We start from the raw sequence: 26,374 nt of genomic DNA on the forward strand, positions 1-26,374 counted from the left end.
TTTGGTCATGTTACTATCCACTTCTAGAGCCCCTGGTACTCTAACCACCTATTCAAAGGTAAGCCCTTAATGAAATGAAGTAGAACCAGATTCAGGGGGTTCGACTTCGATATACCGAGATTCGTCGCCGAAGAGAAACTTTGTGGGGATCAGATCGGACTTGCGGGGGGGGGGCGCAAATCCGATCTCAACTTTGGGTCTTTGTCCATAAAACACCCTGGGTTTCCCCGGATATGATCTCTTTCAACTACTCACTTGCAACGTTGGTTTCTGTTTCGATACTGGGGCATTTTTGAAATCAATCAGCTACACATCAACTGTATATTTTATTTCCACAATGAGCCCTGTGGCAACCACTCCTTTGGCTTCCACGATCCCACAGAAGCAAATTCCGACAAAGGCGTTCGTGGTCAAAGAAGCCGGTGCCCCCTTCATACTTCAAGATGTGGTTCTAGACGAAGTGCGATCAAATGAAGTTCTTGTTGAGATGAAGTATACAGGCCTGTGCCACACAGTAAGTACGAGCCACACGAAATGCCCCTTCGACATACTAAAATGAATAGGATATCGTCGTCCAACAAGGCACTATACCAGTTGGTGACTTCCCAGCGGTGCTAGGCCATGAAGGCGCAGGAGTCGTGCGTCGCGTCGGGAGTCAAGTCAAAGACAAGTCCCTCCGCGAAGGCGACCTTGTCTTCCTAAGTTTCACTTCCTGCCACGGGGAAACATGCAATCCCTGCAATGACGGTAGAAATGGCTTCTGTGATCAAATGACGATTCTCAACTTTGCTGGCGTTCGAGGCCCCAATGCCGCCGACTCACCTATCGCCTTTCCGGGTGGCAAGGGCCCACTGCGCGGCCAATTCTTCGGTCAATCATCTATGAGCAAGTTGGCCATTGTTGCTGAGAGATCTGTTGTCAAGGCCCCCCTAGTTCCGGTGTTACCATTGAGGATATGGCTGTCCTGGCTCCCCTGGGATGTGGATATCTCACTGGTGCTGGCACGGTGTTCAATGTTCTCAAACCGAGGCCGAAGAGTGAATTTGTCATTTTTGGTATGGGCGCTGTTGGCTTGGCGGCTTTGCTGGCTGCAAAATCTCAGGGCGTGGAGAATATTATCGCGGTTGATATCGTTGATGCTAAGCTTGAGTTGGCCAAGTCTCTGGGTGCATCGCATACCTTGAACACAAAGAACATCTCCAATCTGAAGGATCATTTGCTTGAGCTCTTCCCTCAGGGGGTTCAATGTGTGTTGGATACAACTGGTGTGATCGCACTGCTTCAGGCAGGAATTGACTCGCTTGGCCATGAGGGTACTTTGGCCATTGTGGGCGTGGCTCGTCCTGGTTCAAATCTCAATATCGACCCCCTGTCCTTTATGATGGGCTGCAAGAAGATTGTTGGTGCCATCGAAGGCAGCGCAGATCCTGCTCAGGTAATTACCTTCTCATGATTGCCTATATGTGCTTCGACTAACGTTTTTGTGTGTGGTTAGCTTCTTCCTCAGCTGGTTGATCTATACAAACAAGGAAAATTCCCCATCGACAAGCTTGCCAAGATTTATACAACGGATAACTTCGACGAAGCCATACATGATTTACACGCTGGCACTGTATGTATGCCGATTACATTTGTTCAAGGCCATGCTGACATACTCTTCCAGGTGATCAAGCCCATCATCAAGTGGGCTGACTAGTAATTTATTTAAGAACGTAGTAAATGAAGTCGCTATGAGATGATCAAGCAAGTAAAACATTTAATTTAACCACGAAATTTCAATTGTAACATAGCATCATGAGCCTCTTATAGTTTCAAATAATCTTAAAGCAACCAGTTGTCATGTCTAAATATCAAGAAGAAGGCACGGACAGATTCTGGTGCAGCTCCTTTCGTTGCACGGCACCAAAGCGCATATTGCCCACATCGAAGACCTAAAAGCGTAAGTCAAGGCGACCACGGAATGAAAAGTGAGACTTACTGCATAGACACCCTTCAAGAATGTATCACCAAGAATATCTATAGTCATAGTACCTCGACTCTGGATACCGCCATAGACATAACCAGATTTAGCCTCAGCGAAGCCAAGATCCTCCTTCTGCACAACAAACTGCTGATCGCCAACAGCAAAGGAGACAACAGGCAGATTATCAGCCGTGGTGTTAGACGGGTAGATCCAACCCTGGCTGTCATTATCATACACCGCTCCTTCAATGGCGTTGTAGATGGCTTGACAAGTGTCATCATCAACCAGCGCCAAAGTAGTACCAGTATCAGCAATGGCGGTGTTTCCGGACCGAGCAATAGATTTTCCATTCACAGTTGCCGAAGTAGAGTCAAAGGTCCAGAAACCTTGGCTGTTATCGACGGGCGTGTAATAGATATCGGCCTCAGACGCCTTGACGGTATCCTGGTCAATATATCCAAATGTATAGAATGACTCGCCCTTATCCGGCTCATCAGAGTCTCGCCAGGATCCCAGCTTAGCCGTAAACAGTTCAGCCGACTTAGGGATATCGGATTGGGTGATCATGTTCTCCACGGGTGTCTTGACAGCCTTGGGCTGGACGGTGTTGATATTTCCAAAAGCGAGTCCGAGAAGTCCGTCGCCGGCGCCTTGTGCAAACTGAGTAGACAGCTTCTCAGCTAATTCAATAGCCTGGCCTTTCACAACCAGTCCACCGATGTTGACATCATCGTTGCCAACTAAACCAGACGCAGAAGAGCCATCACCATACGAGATTTGCCAAGTAGAACCATCCTTCACTTTGTAGGTACTCGACTTGCTCGGATCAAAGACAGTATGATTCGTGTATTGCGACAGGGTCTGAGAAGGTAATTTCGTCGACCAGACCTACAAGCCCAAATTAGTCCAACTTCCCCACGCCTCACAGCCTGAATGTACACTCACCCAGAGATCTGCGGACCCAGTATCAAAGTCCAAACTCAAGGTCTGAGCCGGACTTCCAATACCAACTTCCGCCAAATACATGGCATCATTCTGAACATCATCAGCGCCAACTTGACCAACCTGGTCACTGTCAACGCTCTTCTTCTGCATGACCTGCTGCAAATGGGCACGGCCTCCGACAGGCTTATCGGTGTACTGTCTGCCAGTCTGATGCATGGTCGTTCCATACGTGTATGGCCCACCCTGTGTCGGGGTGAAGCGGTACTTGCGCATGGCATACAAGTACGACTTCGTGCCGGACTTCTGGTAGCGCGGGTTAGCTGTAATCTTGATTCTGGACGTCATGTTGGGTGGTGGTTTGCGGGAGAGTTTCGATCTGAGGAGTTTCAAAATTGACATATCTGTCCGCAGGGTCTCTGGTGTTATTTATGTTTGTGATGATTGCAGGATGGTGCCATGCAATGGGGAATCTGGTGGGGCGGCTGAAGCACGCGTCGTCATGGTGGTTTATATATCCTCACTAGCTTTGACTGGGCTGGACAAGTCATTTAGTGCATGTGCTATCGGGTCGCAATCTAGATGGTGTGTCTTTCGTCATAGGCGGACGACTTAGGGTTAGTGTTGTTTCGAGGTGGCATCCGCTGCGGTCATGTCCGGTTATCACGAGAGGGGGTTCTGCATAAGTCTGCAGGGGTCGATGATAAGCATTTTAAAAAAAGAGAAAAGGAACTTTATTTTGAATTACAAAAGTACATTGCGATCATCTGCTAACGCCGATCCTGACGAAACCCCTCCATAATCCGAATCTCCGAGAAACACAAACTGGGAAACGTACACACCCCTGTCAAGCCACAAGCCACATTACTTCTTCCGACTCTTGGACTTGGGCGCTGTAGTGCTGGCACGGGAGCTTGCGTTGGAGCCAGTCTTGCCACCCTTGGTAGCCTTGACTTGCTTATTTTGCTGCGACAAGGTTAGAATCATGGAACCGCACCTGATCGACGGGTACTTACAGCAGCCCCATTCTTGGCCTTCTTCTTGGCAGGCGCAGCATCTTCGACTTCCTCGTCCTCCTCTCGATCACGACCACGGCTCTTGCCTTCACCGTTGGTCTCGAACTCCTTCGCAACAGTATTCAACAAGGTGGTACAGCGCCGACCGACCTCCACGGGCGTACGGCTGAGGAAGAACCAATCGAAACGGAACAAAGGCGAATCCCGAATCTCTTCACGGATCTTCTCATATAGTCCTTCACCTTCGACACCGTACTTGTCCAACATGACCAATAAAAATCGATCCTCCTCCTCAGTGTAGACCTTCTTGTTGGTGGTAGACACAGTGTAGTTGATCTTGAGCTGTTGGAGGGGCACACGGTACATCTCTAGCTTCTTGCGAAGCATCTTCCGCTGGTGATTCATCTTGCGCACCTTCTCCTCACCTTGATCGATGACTCGCAGGTATTTGGTGTAGTCATTGATCTCAGTGTACCGGCGCCAGAATACCTCGGCGTATTCTTCAATTTCATCTGGCTCTTTGCTGTCAATCTCAGTAGCAATACCGACGTAGTCTGTACGACCGAACTTGGCAGATCCGTTGACAAATTGCTGGAAATCACGTCGGTTCCAGCTTGCAAAGCCCTCCTCGGACATGCGAGCCTTCTCCTCTTGCTCCTCCTCGGTGAGAGGGACAGCATTATCGATGGCGTGTTGCTCAAGAGCTTGGTCAGCCTCTCGGTCACTGAGTTCTGTGGAGCCAGCGGCGGTTGTCTCGGGAAGTTGAGCCTTGTATCCAATCTCCTTATGGAACCAAGCGGTCTCTTTATCCTGGAGATCTGAGAGGCCTGGTGGGAAGAATTGCCAGTCGTGAACAGTGATTTGCTTGGGAGCCCGCGGGACCTTGGGCCTTGTGTCGGCAGTTCGGCCTCCAGTGGCCAAAGCCTGCCGGTAGTACTTGTCAATCGAGTAAAACTGTTCTTTGCGCTCACGCTTGGCTGGGTTGATCCAGCTGACGCCGATGTCTTTCTTGCGCTCGGTGAAATCCTTTCCGTTCCATTCATAAGCACTCTCGGACGAGAACTTCTGCAAATCATCAATGCCGAGCGTTTCGTACTTCTTGCTCAGCTCCTGAGTTCGTTCTTCTCCCTTGCGCAGAATAGTCTCGATGTCATCTTCAGAGACACCATCCCCAGCACCACCCGTGCTCTTAGTGCCAAAGACGTTTGCAGCACCATGTTGAATCATGCCAAGAAGATCGTCCTTGGAAGCGGCTTTGCCAGCTTGCTGTTGAGCCCGACCTTGTTGAATGACAAGTTGATCCAACCGCAGTTTCTGAGCTGCACGTTCGAGAACCTTCTCTTCAATAGCATTCTCCGTGACGAATCGGAAGACCTTAACTTGCTTAGTTTGTCCAATACGATGCGCACGATCCATTGCCTGCAGATCGGCCTGCGGGTTCCAGTCACTGTCAAACAGCACCACAATATCGGCCGAGGTCAAGTTGATACCAAGACCACCTGCACGGGTGGTGAGAAGGAAAACAAACTTGTCAGATTCTGGTTTGTTGTAGTCGTCGATGGCGGCAATTCGGTCCTCGTGAGCCGTGGTACCATCGATACGGCAGTAGTTGTAGTCGCGGAACACACAGTAATCTTCCAAAATATCCAGAACACGGCTCATCTGGGAAAAGATAAGCACACGACTGCCATCTGCCTTCATGCGTTTCAGAAGCTTGTCTAGAATTGCCATCTTTCCAGAGTTGAAGACAAGGTGCTCATCAGTAGTGTATGGAGGACCTGGCTCAGCTCCTTCGAACAGATAAGGGTGGTTGCAACACTTCCGCAGCTGCATGACAATGTTCAGCAGCCGAGTCTTGGACTCGCGCTTTCCTGCAGCACCATTGACAGCATCGATGTCCTTCTCCAGAATCTTTTGGTACCATTTCACTTGCATCTCAGACATAGGAACATACAGATTGAGTTCCTTCTTTGGCAGTAAACTTTTTTCGACATCACTTTTGACGCGGCGAAGCAAGAAAGGACGGAGGACACGGTGGAGTTGTTGGATCACAGTGTCCTGATCGGAATCCTGGTTGGAGAACCATTGATCGAATGCCTCAGAATCGCCAAAGACATCTGGCAGAAGGAAGTTGAGCAAGGCCCACAGTTCATGAAGGTTGTTTTGCAGCGGGGTACCGGTAATCAACAATCGGTTGCGGGAGTTAAAGAGACGAATGATTTGTGACAAAGATGATTCTTCGTTCTTAATCCGATGCGCCTCGTCGATGATGATATACTCCCAGGCGAACTTCTTCAAGTGCGACTTTTCACGAAGAATCATTTCATAACTCGTGATACACACGTCAAAGTTTTCCTCGAGCAGCTCCTCGTTGATCAAACGTTGCCTCTCCTCCTTGTTGCCCTGGAGGACAAGAACATTAATGTCAGGAATCCAGCGTGCGAACTCGCGCTTCCAGTTATCGAGTGTTGACTTCGGCACAACGACAAGGTGGGGACCGGTAATTTCCATAACAAACCGCAGATAACCCAAGAAAGAGATGGTTTGTAGTGTCTTTCCGAGACCCATCTCATCAGCCAAGATTCCCGAGATACCGTTCTCGTGTAACGAAACAAGCCAGTTCAAGCCAGCAATCTGGTAATCACGCAGCTGACCATGAACATAACCGGGCGACTCTCGGAAAACAGTAGTTGTACCTCCGCCATGTTTTTCATCTCTGAGAAGCTCGGCGTCCTCCTCTTGCTCTGTCCGGCGGCGACGCTCCCCACCCGCACCACCTGAGCGTGAAGATCCCTTGCGGGCCTTCTCTTCGCTCTCTGCATTCTGTCGGTCAATCTCCGCCATAATCTCCTTGATCTGCGGGTTGGGGTTGGTCTCGATGAAGTGGCGGAATAGATCTGTCAGACCGAGAAGGTATCGGAATCGGCGAATTGAGTCATTCTCCTATAGACCTTTGGTATCAATAAGTAATTCGTGGAAACCAAGCAGTTATCCATACCTTCGATTCATCTAGACGGCCGTGCTTCTTGCCCAAAATGCTTTTTCTCAGGGTATTCGCCTCTGACCTACGCCGGCGGCCATCCACGTCACCAGCAACGCTGCTCGCTGTAGTATTCGGGTTTGTATCGGAGTCCTTGAACTAAGTTAGCGACTGATATTGGAAGATATTTCGAAAGGGCATGTACAGTATAGTCCGGGGTGTCCTGATAGCTCTAATTGCAAGAAAAGGTTAGCACTTGATATGAGCTCAAAGCGAAAAGTTACTTCAACCTGGTCTTAACATAAAAATGCTAATGATCGGGAGTCAAGCTATGATCACTTACCGTCTGCGCATCGGCACTATCCACGGGCACCGAAGGCATAGTGTCGTCATTTGCATCAGTCATAGGTGTATCGGCCTGCGACACAGGGTCAGACGCGAGGACAGGAGCCATCGTCAGTCCTCAGCGCACAAAGCGCAAGCGCGGTCGGATGCTGATCACGTTAAAGCTGTATCAGAACTCGCGACTGGGTTAATCGCGTACTGGCGATATAGAGCGAGCTGATCTTTGTATGAGAAGTGTGATGAGAGCAGTAGAGAAGCAGATATGGGCTGACAGGATTCCAAAATATCACAATTCTTTCAATGAACTAAACCCATTGAATGACCGGGATTGAATAATTAGTTAGGATGGAGGCCATCCACGCGCGGGAGGGCAAATGGGAACGCGGTAGCAAGCCTTACATAAGATCTCAGTCAGCTCGGATATTCAGTTCCCCCGCAAAGTGGGGTCACGTTACCGGGCCAAACGCAAAGATGCAAAAGAAGATCATCTGCACCAACCTGACCGAGTTGAATCATATCGTTGCCCCTGCCTATACGAGCGGCGTCACTTTCTTGGGGAGCCCTCGCCTTACAAGAGCTTTTGCCTGTTTGCTGCCACTATATTTAGCACTTTTCCTAAGTCTCTTTTAACGATCCCTTCTTCATCACCTTTGTCCTGTCCAACAAGGATCACCGCGCAGCACGGAAGCTGTAGCAAACAACTTCTTTTTCTTCATTGAGAAGGTCACCTGACAAGGTGTCTCACGCACCTTCTGCCATGGACTCTATGAGATCTCTGAACACCTCTTTGCCGAGCTCAACACCCCGCCCGCAACCTCCGGAACAACTCCTCCAACAATTCAAGGCGGCCGCGTTGTCCGTTACCAACCTGTACAAAAATGCCGTTTGTGAGCAAGCTTCAGCAAAGCAGGCTGGCTACCAGGAAGCGGTAGAGGATCTCCTTCACTTCCTTGACCGTGAGAATCTCGGCCTCGGAGACGGAGAGGGGTGGAAAGTTCGCCAATGGGCAACTGAAAGGTGTGATGGGACTGCATCTCAGAGCAACGACGAGGATGATCGAGCTGAATCCGACCACCGTGGTCGAAGTGCCACCCCCTCCACTGTCCGCAAAGAGGCACCTGAACATACTGTCCGTCAGCCCCCCACCTCGGCACCTGTCCCTACGTCCAAGCCAGACACCACCGCTCTTCCCACACAACCTACCGAACCAAGCCCTCTCAGCACCCCCGCAATCTTCACATTCTCCGCTGGTCCGAACTATCCCCAAGAGCTCGACATGGATGTCCAATCCCCCGACCATTCATCTGCACCAACACAAGACGGTGCCCCCGTCAGCGTCTCGGTGATGTCTCGCAACCCCCGACCTCATCACCGCCACAACAACCACGGAAGACCTAACGTTAGACCCGCAGCGCGGGAGTCACCTGCTACTGTTGGCTCGAAGCGGAAATTCACGTTCCCGGACTTCTTCGACTTATCGGGACTCAACAACGGACGAGATTCATTTGGAGGAGGCGGAGGGAAACGTGGCCGCTTTACATAGGTCTCTGGCCCTTTGGTTATGGATATGATAACGACGACGTGACGAATCCTCCATTCTGATTGTCACAGCGGTTGAGTGAGCTTTCGGGTATGGAGGAGCTTTTCGGATGCATAACAAGGAAAGGATTGCATATGGCTTTGTTTTTGCGTTTTTCTCTTTCTTCTTCTTTCTCCCTTTTCTATTCTGTTTCACTGGGTTTTCTTCTTTTTTATCTTTATTTTTCCTTACCCTTGTGAATTAGCATATAGACGGATATGCCTGGTGGTGATACCCGATACCCGGAGTGGCAGCTGTCATTGGCTTGTGATTAATGACCAATTATCTTACATACATCTTGCTCTTTACAGTATGATTCCATCTAGTCTAGTCAACAGCTGTGTTGCTAGACTTCATTAGATTATGCACTCAGTTGAATGCCCGCCACAATCCCATGCCGACCAGAGTTGCAGATATCGTTGCAATTCCCAATTGTCTTGAACCCATCTTATATTTCGAAGGGCCAGCCATGATTGCCTTTTCTTGTTTGCGAAGATTGCTCATTCCCGTGTAGTAGCTGTAGACACCGAGGCCAACGAAAGCGGCAGATCCTGACGGGCAGTATCAGTGTAAGTTTCAGTTCGTACAGCGCCGGGATATCGAAATAAAGGACTTACCAGTCACTCTGCAGGACATGCAGTCGTCAAACCCATCCTCGGCCAAGGCCTGTTTGGCATTCTTTGTCGGGATATCTGCGACACGGTTCTCAGGTGAGGCCATTGTGTATTTGATGCGGTCAATAGAGGGTAGCGATAGAGAAGCAAATGCGCACAGAATCCCTGTATCCGAGCAATATCCCGAGTTGAGAGATGCCCGTCGTCCAAAGTCAACATAAGGCGGGAATCGGCGGCAAAACACAGCTTGATAGCTATGCAATCACCGCCGAACGTTCCTATCATCAGACCAACTGCCACCATGAGCGGCGAGATTAATGCCGTCTACATATATGACGAGCAAAAGTAGGATGCCCCATTTGGACTTTCGACAGCAAACTAATCTTCATCAGTGCCCCTCTTGTCGAGCATGTATACCGATCCCGCCCGCCTTCGGCCTCCGCCATCCTGCCCCTCTACCTTGCTCATGCGGCCCCACGTCCCTCCTTGCTGTACATAGCTACCGCTTCACCGCCGGTGACAGTATTCTCGACTGTTGAGTCAAATCTGCTGTTCCTCGCTATCAGTGAAGTCGACACCGAACCGCTACTAGCACTTGAGTTCCTGCATCGCGTGGTTGATGTTCTCGAGGAGTTTGTTGGAGCGCCGCTACTCTCGAGCAAGATCAATGCCAATTACGATGTTGTCGCGCAGCTACTGAATGAGATGTGCGATGGTGGGGTGGTATGCAATACCGAGCCAAATGCATTGCAGGAGGTTGTGGAGGTTCCGGGGTGGGTGGATAAGCTGCTCGGCGGAATCGGAGTACCTGGGTGAGTGATTATTGGCTCCATTGGTGATACGGTACTAATCAACTGGCCTGGTACTAGAACTTCGACGCCGACTTTGGGATCTACAAACTCTCTGAAGCAATCACTGCCAGCTGCCAGCGCATCCCAGGGCCCTGCCATTCCCTGGCGACGGCCCGGTGTACGGCACACCTCAAATGAACTATATGTGGATATTATCGAGTCTCTCTCAGTGACTATGGCGCCTTCTGGTCGACTTCTCTCGGCATTAGTCTCCGGAACAATTGCTTTTACCGCAAAGATATCAGGTGTCCCGGACTTGCTACTATCACTATCGACTCCGGGTGGACAGCATACCATTGGCCACAAGATTGAGCTACCAGTATTCCACCCGTGTGTCAGACTGGCTAAGTGGAAAGAGAGGCCCGGAGAACTAAGCTTCATTCCTCCGGATGGACGATTCATTTTGGCTGGATACGATGTCGACCTCCTTCCCATTGATCCTGACTTGGATGAGCCACCAAGCCACATGGAAAAGCTCTTCTTACCTGCCATTGTGGATATTCGCAAATCACTAGGAACATCGGGCTCTGAATTTGAGGTCCGTTTGACTTTGAACACGAATTTCCCCGGTCAAAGCTCTTCATCACGGCCTGGGGTTGGCCGGAATGGGTCCGGTTCATCAACACCATCATTCCTCGGTGGCAGCGGCAGCGGATCAAATGCGCCAGCTCTAGAAGAAGTCGTCGTCACTGTACCGATATCAAAATCCGTCAGGCACATCACGGACATGCAGGCCAGCCGTGGTGATGCCCAATTCACTCACTCAACCGGACTTCTGGAATGGCGGGTTCCGACTGGCAAGGACGCTGGCACATTGTCGGGTACTGCTACGCTACGTTGTAGTGTATCAGGCTATCCGTCGGCTGACGACGACTTCGATGACAGCCTCGAGGATGCAGATGAGGACGCGAATGCTACTCTCCTGCAAGGCTACTATGAGGCCCCTGCATCATACAATGACCCTTCAGTCAGCACAACCAAGAAAACCCGGTCCTCCGACCCATCGAAACGCAAAAAGAAGAAGAAGAAGGACAAGGAGAAGTCATCAAAGAAATCATCCCGCTCAACCGCTTTAAAATCCGAGGATACCGAAGACTCGACTGTGGTTACAGCTACTGCTACTACCCCATCGCCAGACCACTCCAAACCCGCAACGCCCACACCGAAGCCCCAACCTTCACCTCGACTACAAGCAGACGCATCTGCCCTCCCCACCTTCTTCGACCCATCCTCTACATCCCGTCCTACCCGCAGAACCAAAGCCCAACTGAACGCAAGCCTAATGCCAAACTCAGCGTCGGTTTCTTTCTCTGTGCGAGGCTGGCTTCCGTCCGGTATCAAGGTTGATAGTTTGAACATTGACCAGCGCCGCAGTCGGGGCTTGGGCGAGAGTGTCAAGCCGTACAAGGGCGTCAAGTATCTGTGTGTGAGTAAACGCGGAGTTGAACGACGCTGTTGATCAATGTAACTTTCCTTTTTGGCTTTCTCTGGACTGAGAATCGATGCATATGCCTGGGTTGGATAGCGTGTTCGATGAACTTTGCATTTGATAGCATGAATATGAATCATGACATACGTACATTTTGCAACTCCCCAATTGTTACTTCTCACAAGAACGGTATAACTTGTATACCGTAGCATAAGACTGTTGAAGATGACATAGCCTATTGAAATGTGGCCGGTTTCGGAGCCCCGACTAAAGACATGGACAGAATGTGAAGAGAGACCGCGGCGGCAGCGAAATACACACGATATAAACTAATATGACAAGTCGAAAGAGGGAATAAATAGAATACGAGCAAAATTAAAGCGTTCAAGGCTCAAGTCAATTACATGTACACTATCAAGCCAAATAAAAGCTACATATGTAGCAAAGTATTGCACGGAGTAAATCGCAATAAATCCCAAAAATCAATACCAAACCCAACCCAAACCGAGCCAAGCCCCGAAGAGCAAACCATAAAATGCAAAAGATCAACCAACCAGGTTACCCAAAAGGTAAGAGACAGGGGGGTGATCAGCACGAGGTCAACGTAAACGAGGCTGACTGGTTCGGGAGTGTGTAGATCTGACCAAATTTTCATTTTAGCGTTTCCAATAAATGGGGCATATTCACGTTTCTGTTTGATTTGCGGGTTTCACAGTTTGGCTCGGCGTTCGAGGACTTGGATGACGATGTAGGCCACTATCGTTACGTGTTAGAGGGGGTTTCTTTTTGGATATTTGGTTTTCGTTTGGTTTGATTTGTGGATGGAATAGGAGTTGGGGAAATCAAATCAGACGGGACAGAATAAGAAAGGATCAAGAGGCCTGATTCATAAATATTCACAAAATAAGGGACAGGGTACTTGACTTTCGCCAGTCTTTTTCGTGAAAATGAAGGGATTTGTAGGAAGTAAAGGAAACAAATAGAGGGAGAATTCCGTGTAACGGTATGAAAAGAAAAGGTCATAGAGAATGTAATAGGTTTAAACCAGTTGAAATGAAGATGGGGGTATATGGGGTATAGGCATTGGGAATCGAGGGCATGATTATGTGGATCCACCATTCCACTCATATATCAACCAGGAAAGGGAAGAAAGGATCTACTCACTGGCAGCCACGGCCACAGCACGACCGGCACCGGCTGTGGCGGTTCCACCACCAAGGGTGAAGAAATAGCGCAGCCAGCCGAAGGTCAACTTACGACCGCTACGGTCGAAGTCTGGTGTGAGTGCGCTGGCAGCCTTGAAGGTCTTGATCTTGTTGCCGTAGGGCGGGTAACGGATACCGAGGATAGCCTCGAGCCAGCTAGGGCTGGTAGTAATGGTACGACGATGGACCCAGACGTCGAAGCTGGCACGGCCACGGTAGGCGCCGTTGCCACTTTCACCGACACCACCGAAGGGTAGGGTAGGGATGTGAAGAGCGGCGTCGTTGACGGAGACACCACCGGAACGGGTGGAGGCGAGGACTGAAGCGCCATTAGTATCATATTGTGCTGACTACAGATGCATGAAGGGGGATGGGGGTTGAACTTACTCTTCTGGACATCGGCCTTGTTTCCGAATGGGTAGAGGCCAAGAGGGGTGCTCTGCACACCATTGGCCAGTTGGATGGCCTCATCCAAGTTATCAACAGCAAGGATAGGGATGAAAGGACCGAAGCTCTCCGCTGTGCAGAGCGAGTCATCGACAGACTCCACTTGAACAACGGTTGGCTCAATGAAGAGCTCCTTCTCGTCCATAGTACCACCCATTAGGATCTTACCCTTGGTGTTATCAAGCATAGTCTTGAGACGGTGGAAGTGGGCCTCGTTAATGATCTTGGAGTAGTCCTCAGAGCCCTTGGCTCCATTAGGATAGAACTCCTTGTAGGCCTTCTTGAACTCCTCGATAACAGGGCCGACCAGCGCCTTGTCAACAAGCAAGTAGTTCTGCGATGTGCAGAGCTGACCAGCATTCACGAGCTTACCCCACAGCATGCGGCGAGCGACCAGACGCGGGTCGGCGGACTTGGTCACGATAGCTGGGTTGATACCACCCAGCTCGAGCACCACAGGAGTCAAATGCGGGGCAGCCGCCTTGGCGATGATGCGGCCGACGTTGGCGCCGCCGGTGAAGAAGATCTTGTCCCACCGTTCGGTCAGGAGAGCTTGCGTCTCGGAGACTCCTCCCTGGACAATACTGTAGCAGGAGGGATCGAGACTAGCCTCGATGATCCTCTGCATCACGACCGCGCTATAGGGCGCATTCTCACTAGGCTTGATCACAACTGTGTTACCGGCAGCAATAGCGCCAATGACAGGGCCAAGAGTCAACTGGAAGGGGAAGTTAAAGGCACTGTCAGGGAATCAGATGTTAGCGTATCCGTCTTTGCGCAACGCACGAGGTGCATTGCATTTGCATACCCGATGACCAACACGCATCCCAGCGGATCCTTTCTGATCTTGGGGTTCATGAACTTAAAAGTGAGATCGATATCGGGGGCCTTCTCGTCCTTGACCCATTTGTGCAGGTTGCGCGTGGTGAACACGATGTCGTTCAAGATCCATCCGAGCTCCGCGAGCTCGGTCTCGAACCGAGGCTTGTGCAAGTCGCGAGTGCAGGCCTCGAAGATCTCCTCCTCATGGTCCTTGATGCTGTGATGCTGTCAGTATGGGTTGAGTTATAGACTCGACGGCCACTTACGCCCAGTAGAGCTTGCGGAGCTGGACCAGACGGAACTCGACGTCACGAGTCTTGTGCTCCAAGAACGCCTTGCGCGCAGTGGAGATGCGCGCAGGGATTTCGTCCAGCGAGGTAAATTGCAGTTCTGGTAGTTCAACGCCCATTTTCAATGTGTGTAGGAGATTTATTACAAGGACAAAGGGCGCGAGGTTAAAGAATAAGGGGAACGTCGCATCCACATGTTCCGAGCTTTCGGCCTCTTCTGGTTTGGGCTTGAAGTCCGTTTACTTTTCCCCTTTCTTCGCTTCTACTTTGATTTTCCCAGCAGTTTTGGCTTGATAGTATGAGCCATATCGTTCGAGAGTACTCTCTGGCATTTTCTAGCAGTCATTACAGCTCCTTACCCTCCCACTGTAGACTTATCTTTCTACTGTACATGGTATCCCTGACTCCAAAAGCCGCGGCTTCACACGATCTGCAGGCCCCGCTTGTGAGAAAGATCGGCGCTCGCAGGGATTCCTTACGGTTAGAGCAGCATTCGGACAAAGGTGGGCCAATAGGTTTTATGCTAGCGGCGTATGAGTGGCCGAGCGCAGGCCGACCAAGTTTGTTCTGCTGTCACAGGCAGGTGGAGAAGGGAAGCAGATGACTAATGCAGACTTCGACAATACAGTAAGCCCGCAGTGTTGGCAGTGTTGGATGAGAACCTTGGAAAGTAGCAGAGTCTGCTTATGGGAGGAAACAATACAATGATCAGCAATTTGTCAATTCATGGAATTCAAAGCTGCGGTGACGTCCAAAATGCTAATGCGGTCCTCCTGCCCTATCGGACAAAAAGAACAGGGAATCCAAATCAAGGTTGCAAATGTCACAAGGAGACGAAAGAAAGAAACTCGAAAACGCCAGTACAATCAAGATATATCACAGCAGGAAGGGAGCAGAAAACAAATTCATCATAAGAAGGGTATATATCAAGCGAAAAGGTTCAACCCTTAATGCTTGAACTGATCCTCGGTAACACCCTTACCCATAGCAGCAGTACTGCTCACACCACCAGAAACCATCTTGAGCAAGTTATCGACGTAGTTGGCACCACTCCATTTCTGGTGGGTGACAACGTCGACACCCTGCTCCATCTCCGGTTCCTGAACCAGCTCGCCGTAGGCACGCATCCCGTTTTGGGCGTACGCCTTGGCGAACTGGTGGGAGATAAGGGCGGTGGTGTGGAGACCGGCCAAGGTGATGAATTGCCATGAGTAGCCCAGGGCGCCGAGACGCTTGATGTAGGTCTCTTGTTCGTCGCGGGGCATGGCCTTCTTCCAGTTAAAGGAGGGGGAGAGGTTGTAGGCGAGCTTCTGCTCGGGCCAGACGGCGTGCACTCCATCGGCGAACTCCTTCGCCTGCTTGTAGTCGGGCATCTTGCTCTCCATCCAGATGAGATCGGCAAAGGGGGCGTAGGCCACGGCGCGGTTGACGGCGCACTGGGTGCCGCCCTGGTAGCGGTAGTAGCCCTCGCGGGTGCGGGGAGAATCCCAGTTCCAGTAGACGTCGGTACCGGTGATGCCCTTGGCGATGGCGCGGGCCTCGTTGTTGTTCTTGCCCTTGACAGAGGTGAGGTACTGGTCGACCAAACCCTTCTTGTTGGCGTGGGAGCCTGAATTGATGGCATCGATGACGGCCTCGTTGAAGAGCTTGAGGCCGGCCTGGTTGGTCCACTGGTCCTCAATGGCCTGCAAGTCAGCGCCGTTCTTGCCGGCTTGCTCGGCAGCAACCATGAGGTCGTTGAGGGGCTGCAAGTTGGGGTTGGTGGAACCAACGATGAAGGCGTGATCGCGGTGGTCGATAGTGGAGGTGATGAGGGTAGCGGCTTCAGAGTCGGTACGGGCAATAGCCAAGAGGTCGGAGCCTGGTTGGTATTAGAATTGGTTCACAATAGATACTTAGTTTCATTGACTTACCCATAATATCGGCCTGAGCACGGATGGCAACCAGACGGTTGATGTGCTCGCTGATAGGAACAAGTACCTTACCGGCCATGTGGCCGCACTTCTTAGTTCCAGGGGCCTGGTCCTCGATATGAATACCAGCAGCACCACGCTCGACGAACAGCTTGGTCAGCTTCATGACAGCAGTCAAACCGCCGTGACCGGTATCGGCATCCGCAATAATAGGACGCAGGTAGTCAACGTTGGCAACGTTCCCACGCTGGCCAGCGGGTGTAGTGACGCGCTCCTCGCGCTGTTTCCGGTCGTGGAATAGCTGTGCCATGAACAATTGGTTGACCTTTCGAGGAACGGTATCCTTTGTGAATTGTTAGTAGGCGCTAGAGTATCTTTCCATGAATCCACGTACCATAGGGTAATCGGCAAGATCGGGAGAAGGCTCGTCAGTAGATGACGCGGTGGAGGAGCTCTGCCATCCAGAAACATAGATAGTGTCGAGGAACTTGCACATCTGGGTGATCATTGTAGGCTCGAGACAACCGTAGGTGAAGCTAGCTTGCTTGTTCTGTCCCCATATAGTCAGTATCTATCAACTGGCAGTAATTCTTGTCTGGCATACCTGGAAGTTCGACTCCACGATGCCCCACAGCTTCTTTGCCTGCACATTGGACGGGTAATCGATCTTCAAATTACCGCGCTTGGCCACAATCTGCTCTGCAGTGAAGGGTCGCTTGGTGTAGCGCCACCGGGAGTCATTCCACCAGGTCTGGACAGCCTGAACCTCCTCGGCGTACTTGCGGTCTTCATCTTCGTGTAGACCCATGATGACTTTTGTGGTATAATACAAATTAAGAGAGGAAATGAAATATATTGTCCCAGAATATAGACCAGGACGAGAGGAGAGGAGAGGAAAGAAAAGAAAGTTTGTGCAGTCCAAGATTATCACAAGCCAGGAAACCCGGGGTACTTATTCTTTCGAATGCGTCACAGCTGTTCGGTAAACGCTCGGCTCGGCGGGACAATACTGAGCCAATGTCGACTGCCTAGGCATATTCTGCTGCGAATCCTCTATGGACCACGGGGTAATCGCTCCGAAAGGCGGAAGGCGGGTACATTGGTTCGGGAGACTGGAGATCCTCGGTCTAATGGACGCTTTGCCACGGCTGATTTGTTGCTCTTTGCAAGCATCTTGGGTTACAGTAGAAACTCTCGGTAGCTCAAGGGAACACAGGATGCAGTTCATCACTTCAATTTTCAATCTTCATCTTCCACATTTTAACAGCGCCGTGAAGCGAAGGAAAAACATATGGAGGGAAACTACCGGGAAGCCGGTGACGTCGATGAACGCACATGACAATACACAAATACCAGTAATTTTCACGTGCATAACACACATTCTTTGGTAGTAGGCCACAATGGGGTTGGATTTACAAGATATCTCTCATGTCAGACGACCACGCTAGTTTCATATCTGTGCAACCGTTTGATCTCACTTTCCTGGCTTATACTCGCTAAAACTGAGAGGTACAGACACATGAAATTAAACTTTGGATGCCTGAGTCATCAAGGCGTTCTGTCATGCCCCGGTATTCGGATCTCCACCCTCGCCATTTGGATCGTTGTTCTACAGAGAATCAGAGATGCAGATATAGATCCAGGATTGGCCGCGGTATCACCATACACTACAAGTAGCTCACTCCTTGATTCATGCCACTGTTTTTGCAGAATCATAATCCATTTGCCGAATCTGTTTGTCCGTGTATCATAAGCATACAATACTCCGTACAAGGCCACCCTGAATCCAAGCACGAAATCAGACCGGAACAAAAGCGACAAATGAAGACCAGCACATGCATCTATCCAATGACAGTGATTCACTCAGCGATCAAATTCCAGAAAATGACTCAAAACCGCCGCGAAGCTGAACCTCGGCACAACTCAGCTCTCTCAATCTAACTGTATTAGGGATAATTCTATAGATTAGAGATTCGTCTGAGATCTCAGACCTGAAACGGCAGTCTGGAACCTGGGACCAGCTGACTCGTCCTTGTATCGAGTGGAAATATCTCCGGTGCCTGACCCCTTCCCCAAGGCTAATTGTCGCGTGGTCTATGTTTACAGTATTCCACTTTCTACAAACCCCATAGATACACGTCCACTTGAAATAAAATGCGCAACTTACTGAATTGAATGAGCACCTTGTTATAGTGTTCGATAGATCACAACGACTCAGTCTGACTATACTGCTGGGCAGTATCAAGCCCGAGAACGTCTCGGGAAAACCAGGAACAAACCCCACCCGTCAAATTCTCGACAGAGTTCCAGTCCGTCTCCAGTTCCAAGTAACAAGAAGCGCAACCCGTGGAGAGTCTTGCAATGACGACTTGTATGCAAGTCGGGATCCCCTCGGAGCGAACTGGTTGCTCTGCCGAGGCGTGCGCCGAGTTATTTTCGCGCGTCACACACGTGAGGCGCGGGTGCTCCTTTAGCCAGCGGATAATCAGAACAAGATACCTTTCCCTTCTTCTTCCTCCCCTTTACTTTTTCCAAAGTTGGTGGCAGTCCCTGCCTCACTTTCGATCGAACCAGGTGTCCCCTGTGGGTTTCGAAAATTTTCGAATCGCTTGACATGAGACACCTGATGGCATAGCTGCTACCCAGGACCGTCAGGACCACTGCCTGACCCAGATCAGATAATAAGCTCAGCTCGACCTATAACAGGGTTGACTACTAGATACAGGAGAGGATCCCTGCTAGTTCGTTGGAGGGACTAGCGTTTAGCCTTATTATATAATATGACCTATGTTCCAAGGTGATATTTCGCGTGATAATGTTAACGCTTCTATCTCGCTTAGCTATTGGAAATTAGGGACTGCACGCGATCTCACACTTATTCACTGAGGTTCAGTTAGCCGTGCAAGATATCAAGCAAGATCCTACCGAAGGATGAATAACGACATTGTTAAGAAATGCATCTGCTATATCCGGACCTTTAATGCCATCTTGACCTTTTCTCTTTGCAATTCACGCCACAATGAATAGCGGTAGGTCTTTCTTATAGTAAGAGGACAGAGAGGTCCAAATAAGCTCTTGCTTATGAGACCAGTCAACTATCAACAGAGCTATCATTGCAAGCCGTGTTCTCTCTTACTTTGAACACGAGCTTGCCCACATACTATCTACACCATGAAAATCTACACCTAAACAATTAGCTACCATGCCCATGATAACAATGTATTCTCGGAATCACAGATCATCATGTAATTGTGCATCTACTTGCATTTTATTTTCATTAACCCCACACTTTTCTGTGCGAAAAAGCCAAACGCCAAATGTCATGGAAGATCAATTGCTCAACTAGTAGGCATCCTGAGCCACAACTGCCTTGTGGTACGTCTCATACGGAGTGATGGTTCCCAGAGAGCGCCTCATATGGGCATTGAGAATTTCCAATCCGTAGACGTAACTGGCGTTGACCCAGCCGAACCTGTAAACAATTAGCAACCAGTCCAGAAGAATCAATGAGGTGTCATTGTTGTAGAAACTTACCCTTCACGGGGAGCGCCCTTGAAGTCTGTGCCCTGGTTACCATACTCGGCATCAACCCGGTGCGGGTCAATAGGCCTGGTGACGTCATACTTCTCGACGACAACGCCGTTGAAATCAACAAAGGCCTTAGTGATCATGAACACCCATTTATACGCCAACCGCTCAGCATCTTCCTGGTACCCGTAGCGGAGAAGACCAGTCCAGGCAAGGATTTGCTGCGGCGCCCAGCCGTAGGGATAATCCCACTGTCGGTTTGGGCGCTTCAAACTGGTAGCACCGCGAGACTCCTCCGTACCGGAGACAAGACCGCCGAATGCCTCAAAGCGTGGCAGAGCCTTGGAAACGAGGGCTGCGGCTTGGGCTGGGGATGCGAGACCGGCCCACATTGCCCAGAAGGTGGTTGCGGACTCGTAGTTTGTGCGTTCTTTCTTGACAGTGTCGTAGTCAAAGTACATGCCCTTTTCAGCATCCCAGCAGAGTTGATCCATACGCGCCTTGCGCTTGCGTGCACGCCTATCCCATACTGCGGAAGTCTCGAATTCGATGTCTCTTGTGAGGGGTGTGCGGAATTCGTGGGGAATTTCGAGTCGGTCGTTGAAGTGAACACGGATGATACGCGCAATATCCACTTCGTATTTGTACAGGAGAGAGTTGAGGTCGACTGTCGCAAGATTGGCGCATACACCCTCGAGTCTGTAGCTGGTGTCGTGGCCGGACTCACGGACCGCTCGGTCATGCAAGAAGTACTCGTCCAACTCGGGCTCCACAATTTCTCTGTGGTTGTATGCCCTGACAAATGCTTCAAATGTCATGCCGTGTTTCTCAGCATAGGGTTCAAGGATGTGCAAGAAGTGAGATGGCTCGGTCTCTGGTGGCACTCCCCAGCCTTCAGGGCGATAGCGTGAAAGACCGCTTTCGGGGTCCAAGCGAGGCGCGGAAACCCAGACGCTGTTGTAGTCCTTAATACCGGCAAGAACGGAGTTGCGCAGGAATTCCTTCGAGTCGGGCTCCGTTTTGATTCTCTCATACACGCGCAAGGCCATGTCTGTTAAGAATGGAGGTTGTGAACGAGTCAGGTAGTAAGATCGGTTGGCGTTCAGGATCTTTCCATAGTGTTTGATCTCGAAGCAGAAGTTGACTACCATTCCCTTGGCAAGATCAACACGATCATTAGAAAGCAGTCCCAAAGCCATCATATAACTATCCCAGTTGTAAAGCTCGTTAAACCGACCACCTGGCACAACGAACGGCACGCCCACAAGCTCTTCCTTCATAGTTGATTCGTTCAACTTTTTCTCCATAGCCAGCGCCAAGAGGCCGGGCTTGTCATTGAGTTTCATCACATAGTCTGGGGTGATCTCAGCAGGTAGGAGCTGGACATCGAGACGTAGCTCGGGGTGATTCTTGGCAATGTTTTGATAATATTCGAATTGTTCTGGAGCACCTGGCGGGACATAGACCCGAGGACGAGGATCCGAAGTCCAGTCCTTCGGATCCTTGCCAGCTACTTCAATGTTATGACCATCGATCCGTCGAGTAAGCGCATCCCAGAAAGAGTTCTTAATCATACGCGAGAGCCGTGAGACTGGGTTCTCGCTGAGACGTGCTTCGTCCAGAATGAGACGCTTCCGACCGTAGTCTTTAGCAATTGTAAGCTCTTGTAGAAGGTTGGAGAGCATGTATGTGCCTCGCACATCAACTCGATTGTATCCGGATGATGCCGCAGTTCCGACGGAGAGTACCTGCAGCTGTCAGCGATTGTTCTCGATCAGTGAGATCAAGTAGCGCACCTTAGGTCCCAAGTCCTCAATTGTGATCTGCATATTGCTGTCTGTATCCTCCTGCTTCAGCAATGCCTCGAGCGTCTCCTCCACATTAATAAGGAATTTTCTAGGCTGTCCCGACGCCTCATCTGTTCTCGAACTTAGCTGCTAGAACAAACACAATCATCATACAGAAGTGGTTGACGTACCGTGACTACCTCGCCGCGAGGGAATATTGCCAAAGAATTGATTAATATCGTCACGAGTATAATTGTTCAAGCTCTGCAGAATACCGAAATAAGCCGGATGCACCTCCTTAGGGTATACAACAGTCACCTACAGCAGAGAAAGCACGTCTGCGGGACTTGAAACGATCGACTTGGTCTTCCTTTCCGTAATAAACATCCGGGTTGGCAAAAGGGTCAACGGAGCCAGTCCGGGGGCGGTCCTCTGGCGAGCTCATGGTGAATGAAGTAATGATAAAAAGAGGGCAAAAGTCAAAAGGCAAAAATCCGAGATTGTGCGTCACGCAAGAAAGCGTTCACACCGCTGGAGGCTCGAGCTGTAAGCTTAGGACAGCCACGTACAGGGTATGTGGTGGGGGGGATGTGGCTGTTGTGTACCGTGCGGTCTGGATCACAGTCAGGGGGGTTGCTGTCTAGTCCAGTTTTGACAGTATATAACAATGATAAGCTGTAGTTGTAACCTTGAAAGATGCCAGATGTGAAGATGAAAATAAAGAAAGAGTCGAGTATGAAAGTATGAACCTGGCAGAAGAAGTGGGACAATGACGGCAAGACCGATGATGTCGCCGCTCCACTGTTTTTGCCGCCGATAAGGTGATAAGACCAGAATTCTACTGAAGCTCGATGGACTGTGGCTCTCCCTTATTCTTTATTGACATATACTCTCTACAAATTACCCCGGATGCCGTCTAGGAATGACTCAAGTTCAAGGGGGTTCTTACTGCGGTCGATGTGCCGCCCGGCCATGCGGTGGAATGTGAGGGATTCGATTCCGATATGCACCCCACGAATCAGATGGGATTGGAATATCTGGTATCCGAAAAGGGAGATTTTGAAGAGGTCATGGGACCGAGAGAAATATATATATACACATACTCCTATTTACAAACTATCTGCAATAAAGAAAAGGGGAAAACGCCACAAGCTACTATCTACAGCTTGGCGGCAATAGCGCTACCACCATCAACTGGAATGGTCGCGCCATTGATGTATGCTCCGGCACGGCTACTCAAGAACAAGCAAGCACCTGCCACATCCTGTGGGGTTCCAATACGCCCCAGAGGCACACCGGCCTTGATTGTCTCGCCGAAGGACTTGAGCGTAGCAGCCATCATCTTACTTTCGAAAGGACCACAGGCCAGGGTATTCGAGGTGACATTACGCTTGCCGAGATGATTGGCAAGGACGCGGCTGAGGTGGTGCAGACCGGCCTTGCTGGAACTATAGGCGAAGGTCTCGAGCGAGGGAACACGGAGTCCGTCAATGCTGCCAATATTGATAATGCGGGCGGGATCATGTGGCGCAGAGGCCTTCTCCAGCAATGGTGTCACGAGCTGAGTAAGGTCAAACACGCGGTGCAGATTAAGGGTGAGAACACGGGTGAAGGCTTCGGAAGGATATTCGTCGTAGGGAGCACCCCAGTTGGAGCCAGAGTTGTTGACTAGGACATGGAGCTCTGCAGGAAACAAAGGAGTTTAGTTCACGTGCGCAATTCAACTAGCCAGGTCATCTCTTACTGCTCTCGCGCTTGCCCAACTCCTCGGCTAGCTTCTTCACGTCTTCATACTTATAAAAGTCGGCAGGGATGGCATAGGCCTTGCCCTTGCCCAGAGCATTGAGTTCGCTGGCCGCTTGCTCGCAGGCCTTGGAGTCTCTGGACGAGATATAAACCGTGGCACCGTTTGTCACATAGCCCTCAGAGATCATGCGCCCGATGCCCTTGGCTCCGCCGGTGACCAGCACCACTTTGCCCTGCACCGTGTTAGTGGTTGCCGGGATAGAGTACAGTACGCAAAAATCTAACCTTGACGTTGAAAAGACTTTGAGAATCCATGGTTAGTGTGCTTTGATTTGAAATATAGTCAGTACGAAAGAACAGATGCTACTTTTAATATATCAACGGACTTGGAGCTCTTGTTGGACATACCCGAAGGCCGAGCTCGATCAGCCGAGGCTCCCGGGATCGGAATATAGTGATACCGATCCAAATACACTAGTCCTATTATGGGCGTAATTTAGGGCAGGAAAGTCAGGGTTTCGCGGGGTCTCGAGTTGCTCTTGTTGTCGTCCATTGTCATTGTATATACCCCGATAGACGTGTTTGAAGTTTTTGTTTGCTGTTCTCGTTCCTCAACATGGATGAACTCCTATTCAAGCACCGCAAAGAGCAAAAAGATCTTCAGGGAAAGATCACGCAAAAGAAAAAGTCCGCCACCAAGAAAACTCGCAAGGGCGTCAACGATGAATGCGACCGAATGCAGCAGGAGCTGTCCGAGAAACACAAGACAGAGATCGCCCAGCTGAACGGAGATCCAGTCGAAGGACTTGAAGAGCTCAACCTGGAAGACGATCAAACAACAGGTGAAGAGCCTACTGAAGACCAAGGCCCCCAAAAGAAAGAAGCAATTCCCGAACCAACACCGGAACCCACTGCCCCCTCAAATGGCAAGAAACCAAATCGCCAAAAAGCCCGCCTCGCTCGACGCGCCGCAGAGCAAGAAGCCGCCTCAGCTGCCGCCGCAGAAGAAGCCAAAACCCAAGTCAACTACCGCGGTAACGAACAAGAAGTAATGGACGCCGCATTCAAAAAGCTCAAGTTGAAGGAAGTAGAAGTCACTCCGGACGGGCACTGCCTCTACTCAGCAATCGCGAAACAACTCGACGAATCCGGACTAGGACTACGCCCTGACGCAAGTCGCATGACTCTGCAGCCCTCAACACAATCGCGCATCGAGACAGTTGCATCGCCACAACATGACGGCTATCGAGCAGTACGGGCCGTAACGGCAGATTTCATCAACGAACACAAAGAGGATTTCGAGGCATTCATGGAGGAGCCGATTGATTCATATACGCGCAAGATAAAATTGACTGCTGAGTGGGGTGGGCATTTGGAGTTGCAAGCTATTGCACGCGCGTATGGGGTCGAGATCAATATTGTACAAAGCGATGGGCGGATGGAGAAGATTGAATCTGGGGATGATATGAAAAGTCTTGACGAGGCGGAGAAGGCGAAGAGGGTTCTTTGGTTGGCTTATTACATACATTCATACGGCCTTGGGGAGCACTATAACGCCTTGACGAAACAGGGATAGGTCACGAGGAAACTCATAATGTCATTGCATTTCGTCTTGGTCCTTTGTGCGCGGTCTGATTATGGAGGTTTGTCACACGCAGATCTGGTTCTATAATATGTTTTGGTGGAGTGGTGGAATGTGCGCAGGTTCTAGTTACGGCGGCGCCAGATTGATACTCGATCGTGGATCACTCCGTTCTCACCCTGGCCCATCTCGTGCGTGCGCTCAGGTTGCCAGTATGCTACTCTTTCCAGGCCTCTTGCGCTGCTGGGCTGCAGGGGGTTGTACTTGACGGCACCCTTGGCATCATAGGGCACCTCCTCACCTGGGTGACTCAGGTGCGCCATATATGCCTCCGAAGGGGAAGCAAATGGGGGACCGGCAGCCTGAGGATCCTTGTGGCGGGGGAACTCCAGACAGATCAGGTTGCCCGATGGCGAGGGAGCCAGAAGCTGGGTGTGACGGAGTGCCCATTTAGGACGAAGTGATGGGGAAAGCGCACAAAAGAACTAGATACTAGTCAGAAGAGAGCAGAAAATACGGATCAAAGGACCTACTGTATAATCATAAACGATATCAAACCCATTTAATGCCACCCCGGCCTTCTGCAACCAAGCGTCATCGAAGAAATCACCTTGAAGCCAAGTCACCTTGCCAGCCCCAACCGTCTGATCACGAACCCTATACCAATTGGCATTCTCTTGTTCTTCCTTCTTGCACGCCTCAATTGCTGCTGCGCTATACTCCAGGCCATACGCATCAAAGCCAAAGCTGGCGAGTAGGAGGACATCCACCCCGCGCCCACAGCCCGGAACTAAAGCCTTGCGTCTGTACGACTCGCCCTTTGCATCTGTAGCCAAGGGTCCACCAATAGTCCCCCGCTGCTTCACGAGGGTGTCGTCCAGAGCTGGGTTGGGGAAGCCTCTATCCCACGGAAGGTTGTCACCCTTATCCCAGAGGGCCGCCCAACCTTCGATATATTTGTCACCCTCGAATTGGGGCTGTGCAAGGTGAGCCTGCATCTCTTTTGGATCTTTTGGTGTTGGGGCGGTCATATTGTGGGATGTTGAGATAACTGATTGTGTGCGGGGAGAGGTGTCGGGGGAGATTTGAGTGGATTCAAGGGGTTGGAGTTTACACCGTCTTTAGGATGATTCATCACCGCCTTACAGGTCTGTCAGTGTCTGTCAGTAACTGTCAGTAACTGTCACGGACTGTCAGTGTGCGAATGAAAAAGGTCGAAGGTCTGTGATGTATAAAATGGTGTTTCCCTCTTGTCTTGGACCCTGCCAAGCTATCAAGGGAGAGGCCAACGAGGGGCGGAGCATCTATGTTCAATCAAGGGACGATAGAATCTCC

General features: G+C 50.5%; 12 protein-coding genes across 12 annotated transcripts; 4 read left to right on the top strand and 8 right to left on the bottom strand.

The window, feature by feature from the left end:
• Positions 1 to 337: 337 nt before the first annotated feature.
• Positions 338 to 1,696, top strand: N7511_002051 (NAD(P)-dependent alcohol dehydrogenase; the record flags this gene model as incomplete). Its single annotated transcript, XM_057124476.1, is given in 5 exon segments — positions 338 to 514; positions 564 to 938; positions 953 to 1,435; positions 1,496 to 1,612; positions 1,664 to 1,696. 5 exon segments carry the CDS (start codon positions 338 to 340, stop codon positions 1,694 to 1,696), a joined length of 1,185 nt encoding a protein of 394 aa, XP_056986635.1.
• A 154-nt stretch (positions 1,697 to 1,850) lies between these two features.
• Positions 1,851 to 3,253, bottom strand: N7511_002052 (pepsin-like aspartic protease; the record flags this gene model as incomplete). Its single annotated transcript, XM_057124477.1, has 3 exons — positions 1,851 to 1,931; positions 1,979 to 2,851; positions 2,909 to 3,253. 3 exons carry the CDS (start codon positions 3,251 to 3,253, stop codon positions 1,851 to 1,853), a joined length of 1,299 nt encoding a protein of 432 aa, XP_056986636.1.
• Positions 3,254 to 3,769: 516 nt separating this feature from the next.
• N7511_002053 (uncharacterized protein) lies at positions 3,770 to 7,355 on the bottom strand (the record flags this gene model as incomplete). Its single annotated transcript, XM_057124478.1, has 4 exons — positions 3,770 to 3,871; positions 3,922 to 6,864; positions 6,920 to 7,054; positions 7,245 to 7,355. The coding sequence occupies 4 exons, from the start codon at positions 7,353 to 7,355 to the stop codon at positions 3,770 to 3,772; spliced, it is 3,291 nt and encodes a 1,096-aa protein (XP_056986637.1).
• A 648-nt stretch (positions 7,356 to 8,003) lies between these two features.
• N7511_002054 (uncharacterized protein) lies at positions 8,004 to 8,789 on the top strand (the record flags this gene model as incomplete). Its single annotated transcript, XM_057124479.1, has 1 exon — positions 8,004 to 8,789. The coding sequence occupies one exon, from the start codon at positions 8,004 to 8,006 to the stop codon at positions 8,787 to 8,789; it is 786 nt and encodes a 261-aa protein (XP_056986638.1).
• Positions 8,790 to 9,194: 405 nt separating this feature from the next.
• N7511_002055 (uncharacterized protein) lies at positions 9,195 to 9,545 on the bottom strand (the record flags this gene model as incomplete). The annotated part of the gene is made up of 2 exons (XM_057124480.1): positions 9,195 to 9,376; positions 9,443 to 9,545. 2 exons carry the CDS (start codon positions 9,543 to 9,545, stop codon positions 9,195 to 9,197), a joined length of 285 nt encoding a protein of 94 aa, XP_056986639.1.
• Positions 9,546 to 9,740: 195 nt separating this feature from the next.
• On the top strand, positions 9,741 to 11,749 carry N7511_002056 (putative AP-3 adaptor complex subunit mu; the record flags this gene model as incomplete). The annotated part of the gene is made up of 3 exons (XM_057124481.1): positions 9,741 to 9,784; positions 9,832 to 10,251; positions 10,309 to 11,749. The coding sequence occupies 3 exons, from the start codon at positions 9,741 to 9,743 to the stop codon at positions 11,747 to 11,749; spliced, it is 1,905 nt and encodes a 634-aa protein (XP_056986640.1).
• Positions 11,750 to 12,875: 1,126 nt separating this feature from the next.
• Positions 12,876 to 14,602, bottom strand: N7511_002057 (hexadecenal dehydrogenase; the record flags this gene model as incomplete). Its single annotated transcript, XM_057124482.1, has 4 exons — positions 12,876 to 13,270; positions 13,312 to 14,111; positions 14,180 to 14,410; positions 14,460 to 14,602. 4 exons carry the CDS (start codon positions 14,600 to 14,602, stop codon positions 12,876 to 12,878), a joined length of 1,569 nt encoding a protein of 522 aa, XP_056986641.1.
• Positions 14,603 to 15,430: 828 nt separating this feature from the next.
• On the bottom strand, positions 15,431 to 17,204 carry N7511_002058 (isocitrate lyase 1; the record flags this gene model as incomplete). Its single annotated transcript, XM_057124483.1, has 4 exons — positions 15,431 to 16,344; positions 16,397 to 16,739; positions 16,791 to 16,946; positions 17,001 to 17,204. The coding sequence occupies 4 exons, from the start codon at positions 17,202 to 17,204 to the stop codon at positions 15,431 to 15,433; spliced, it is 1,617 nt and encodes a 538-aa protein (XP_056986642.1).
• Positions 17,205 to 19,738: 2,534 nt separating this feature from the next.
• On the bottom strand, positions 19,739 to 22,156 carry N7511_002059 (alpha,alpha-trehalase; the record flags this gene model as incomplete). Its single annotated transcript, XM_057124484.1, has 5 exons — positions 19,739 to 19,868; positions 19,931 to 21,672; positions 21,721 to 21,842; positions 21,903 to 21,975; positions 22,034 to 22,156. 5 exons carry the CDS (start codon positions 22,154 to 22,156, stop codon positions 19,739 to 19,741), a joined length of 2,190 nt encoding a protein of 729 aa, XP_056986643.1.
• A 714-nt stretch (positions 22,157 to 22,870) lies between these two features.
• Positions 22,871 to 23,772, bottom strand: N7511_002060 (short chain dehydrogenase/reductase family; the record flags this gene model as incomplete). Its single annotated transcript, XM_057124485.1, has 3 exons — positions 22,871 to 23,394; positions 23,456 to 23,690; positions 23,743 to 23,772. The coding sequence occupies 3 exons, from the start codon at positions 23,770 to 23,772 to the stop codon at positions 22,871 to 22,873; spliced, it is 789 nt and encodes a 262-aa protein (XP_056986644.1).
• A 301-nt stretch (positions 23,773 to 24,073) lies between these two features.
• On the top strand, positions 24,074 to 25,033 carry N7511_002061 (deubiquitinase OTU2; the record flags this gene model as incomplete). The annotated part of the gene is made up of 1 exon (XM_057124486.1): positions 24,074 to 25,033. One exon carries the CDS (start codon positions 24,074 to 24,076, stop codon positions 25,031 to 25,033), a length of 960 nt encoding a protein of 319 aa, XP_056986645.1.
• Positions 25,034 to 25,164: 131 nt separating this feature from the next.
• On the bottom strand, positions 25,165 to 26,070 carry N7511_002062 (putative thiol methyltransferase; the record flags this gene model as incomplete). Its single annotated transcript, XM_057124487.1, has 2 exons — positions 25,165 to 25,524; positions 25,573 to 26,070. The coding sequence occupies 2 exons, from the start codon at positions 26,068 to 26,070 to the stop codon at positions 25,165 to 25,167; spliced, it is 858 nt and encodes a 285-aa protein (XP_056986646.1).
• Between the last annotated feature and the right edge of the window lie 304 nt (positions 26,071 to 26,374).

The sequence above is a fragment of the Penicillium nucicola genome (genome assembly GCF_028828085.1).
Source record: "Penicillium nucicola strain IBT 29836 chromosome Unknown utg000002l, whole genome shotgun sequence".
Classification (NCBI taxonomy): Eukaryota; Fungi; Ascomycota; class Eurotiomycetes; order Eurotiales; family Aspergillaceae; genus Penicillium; species Penicillium nucicola.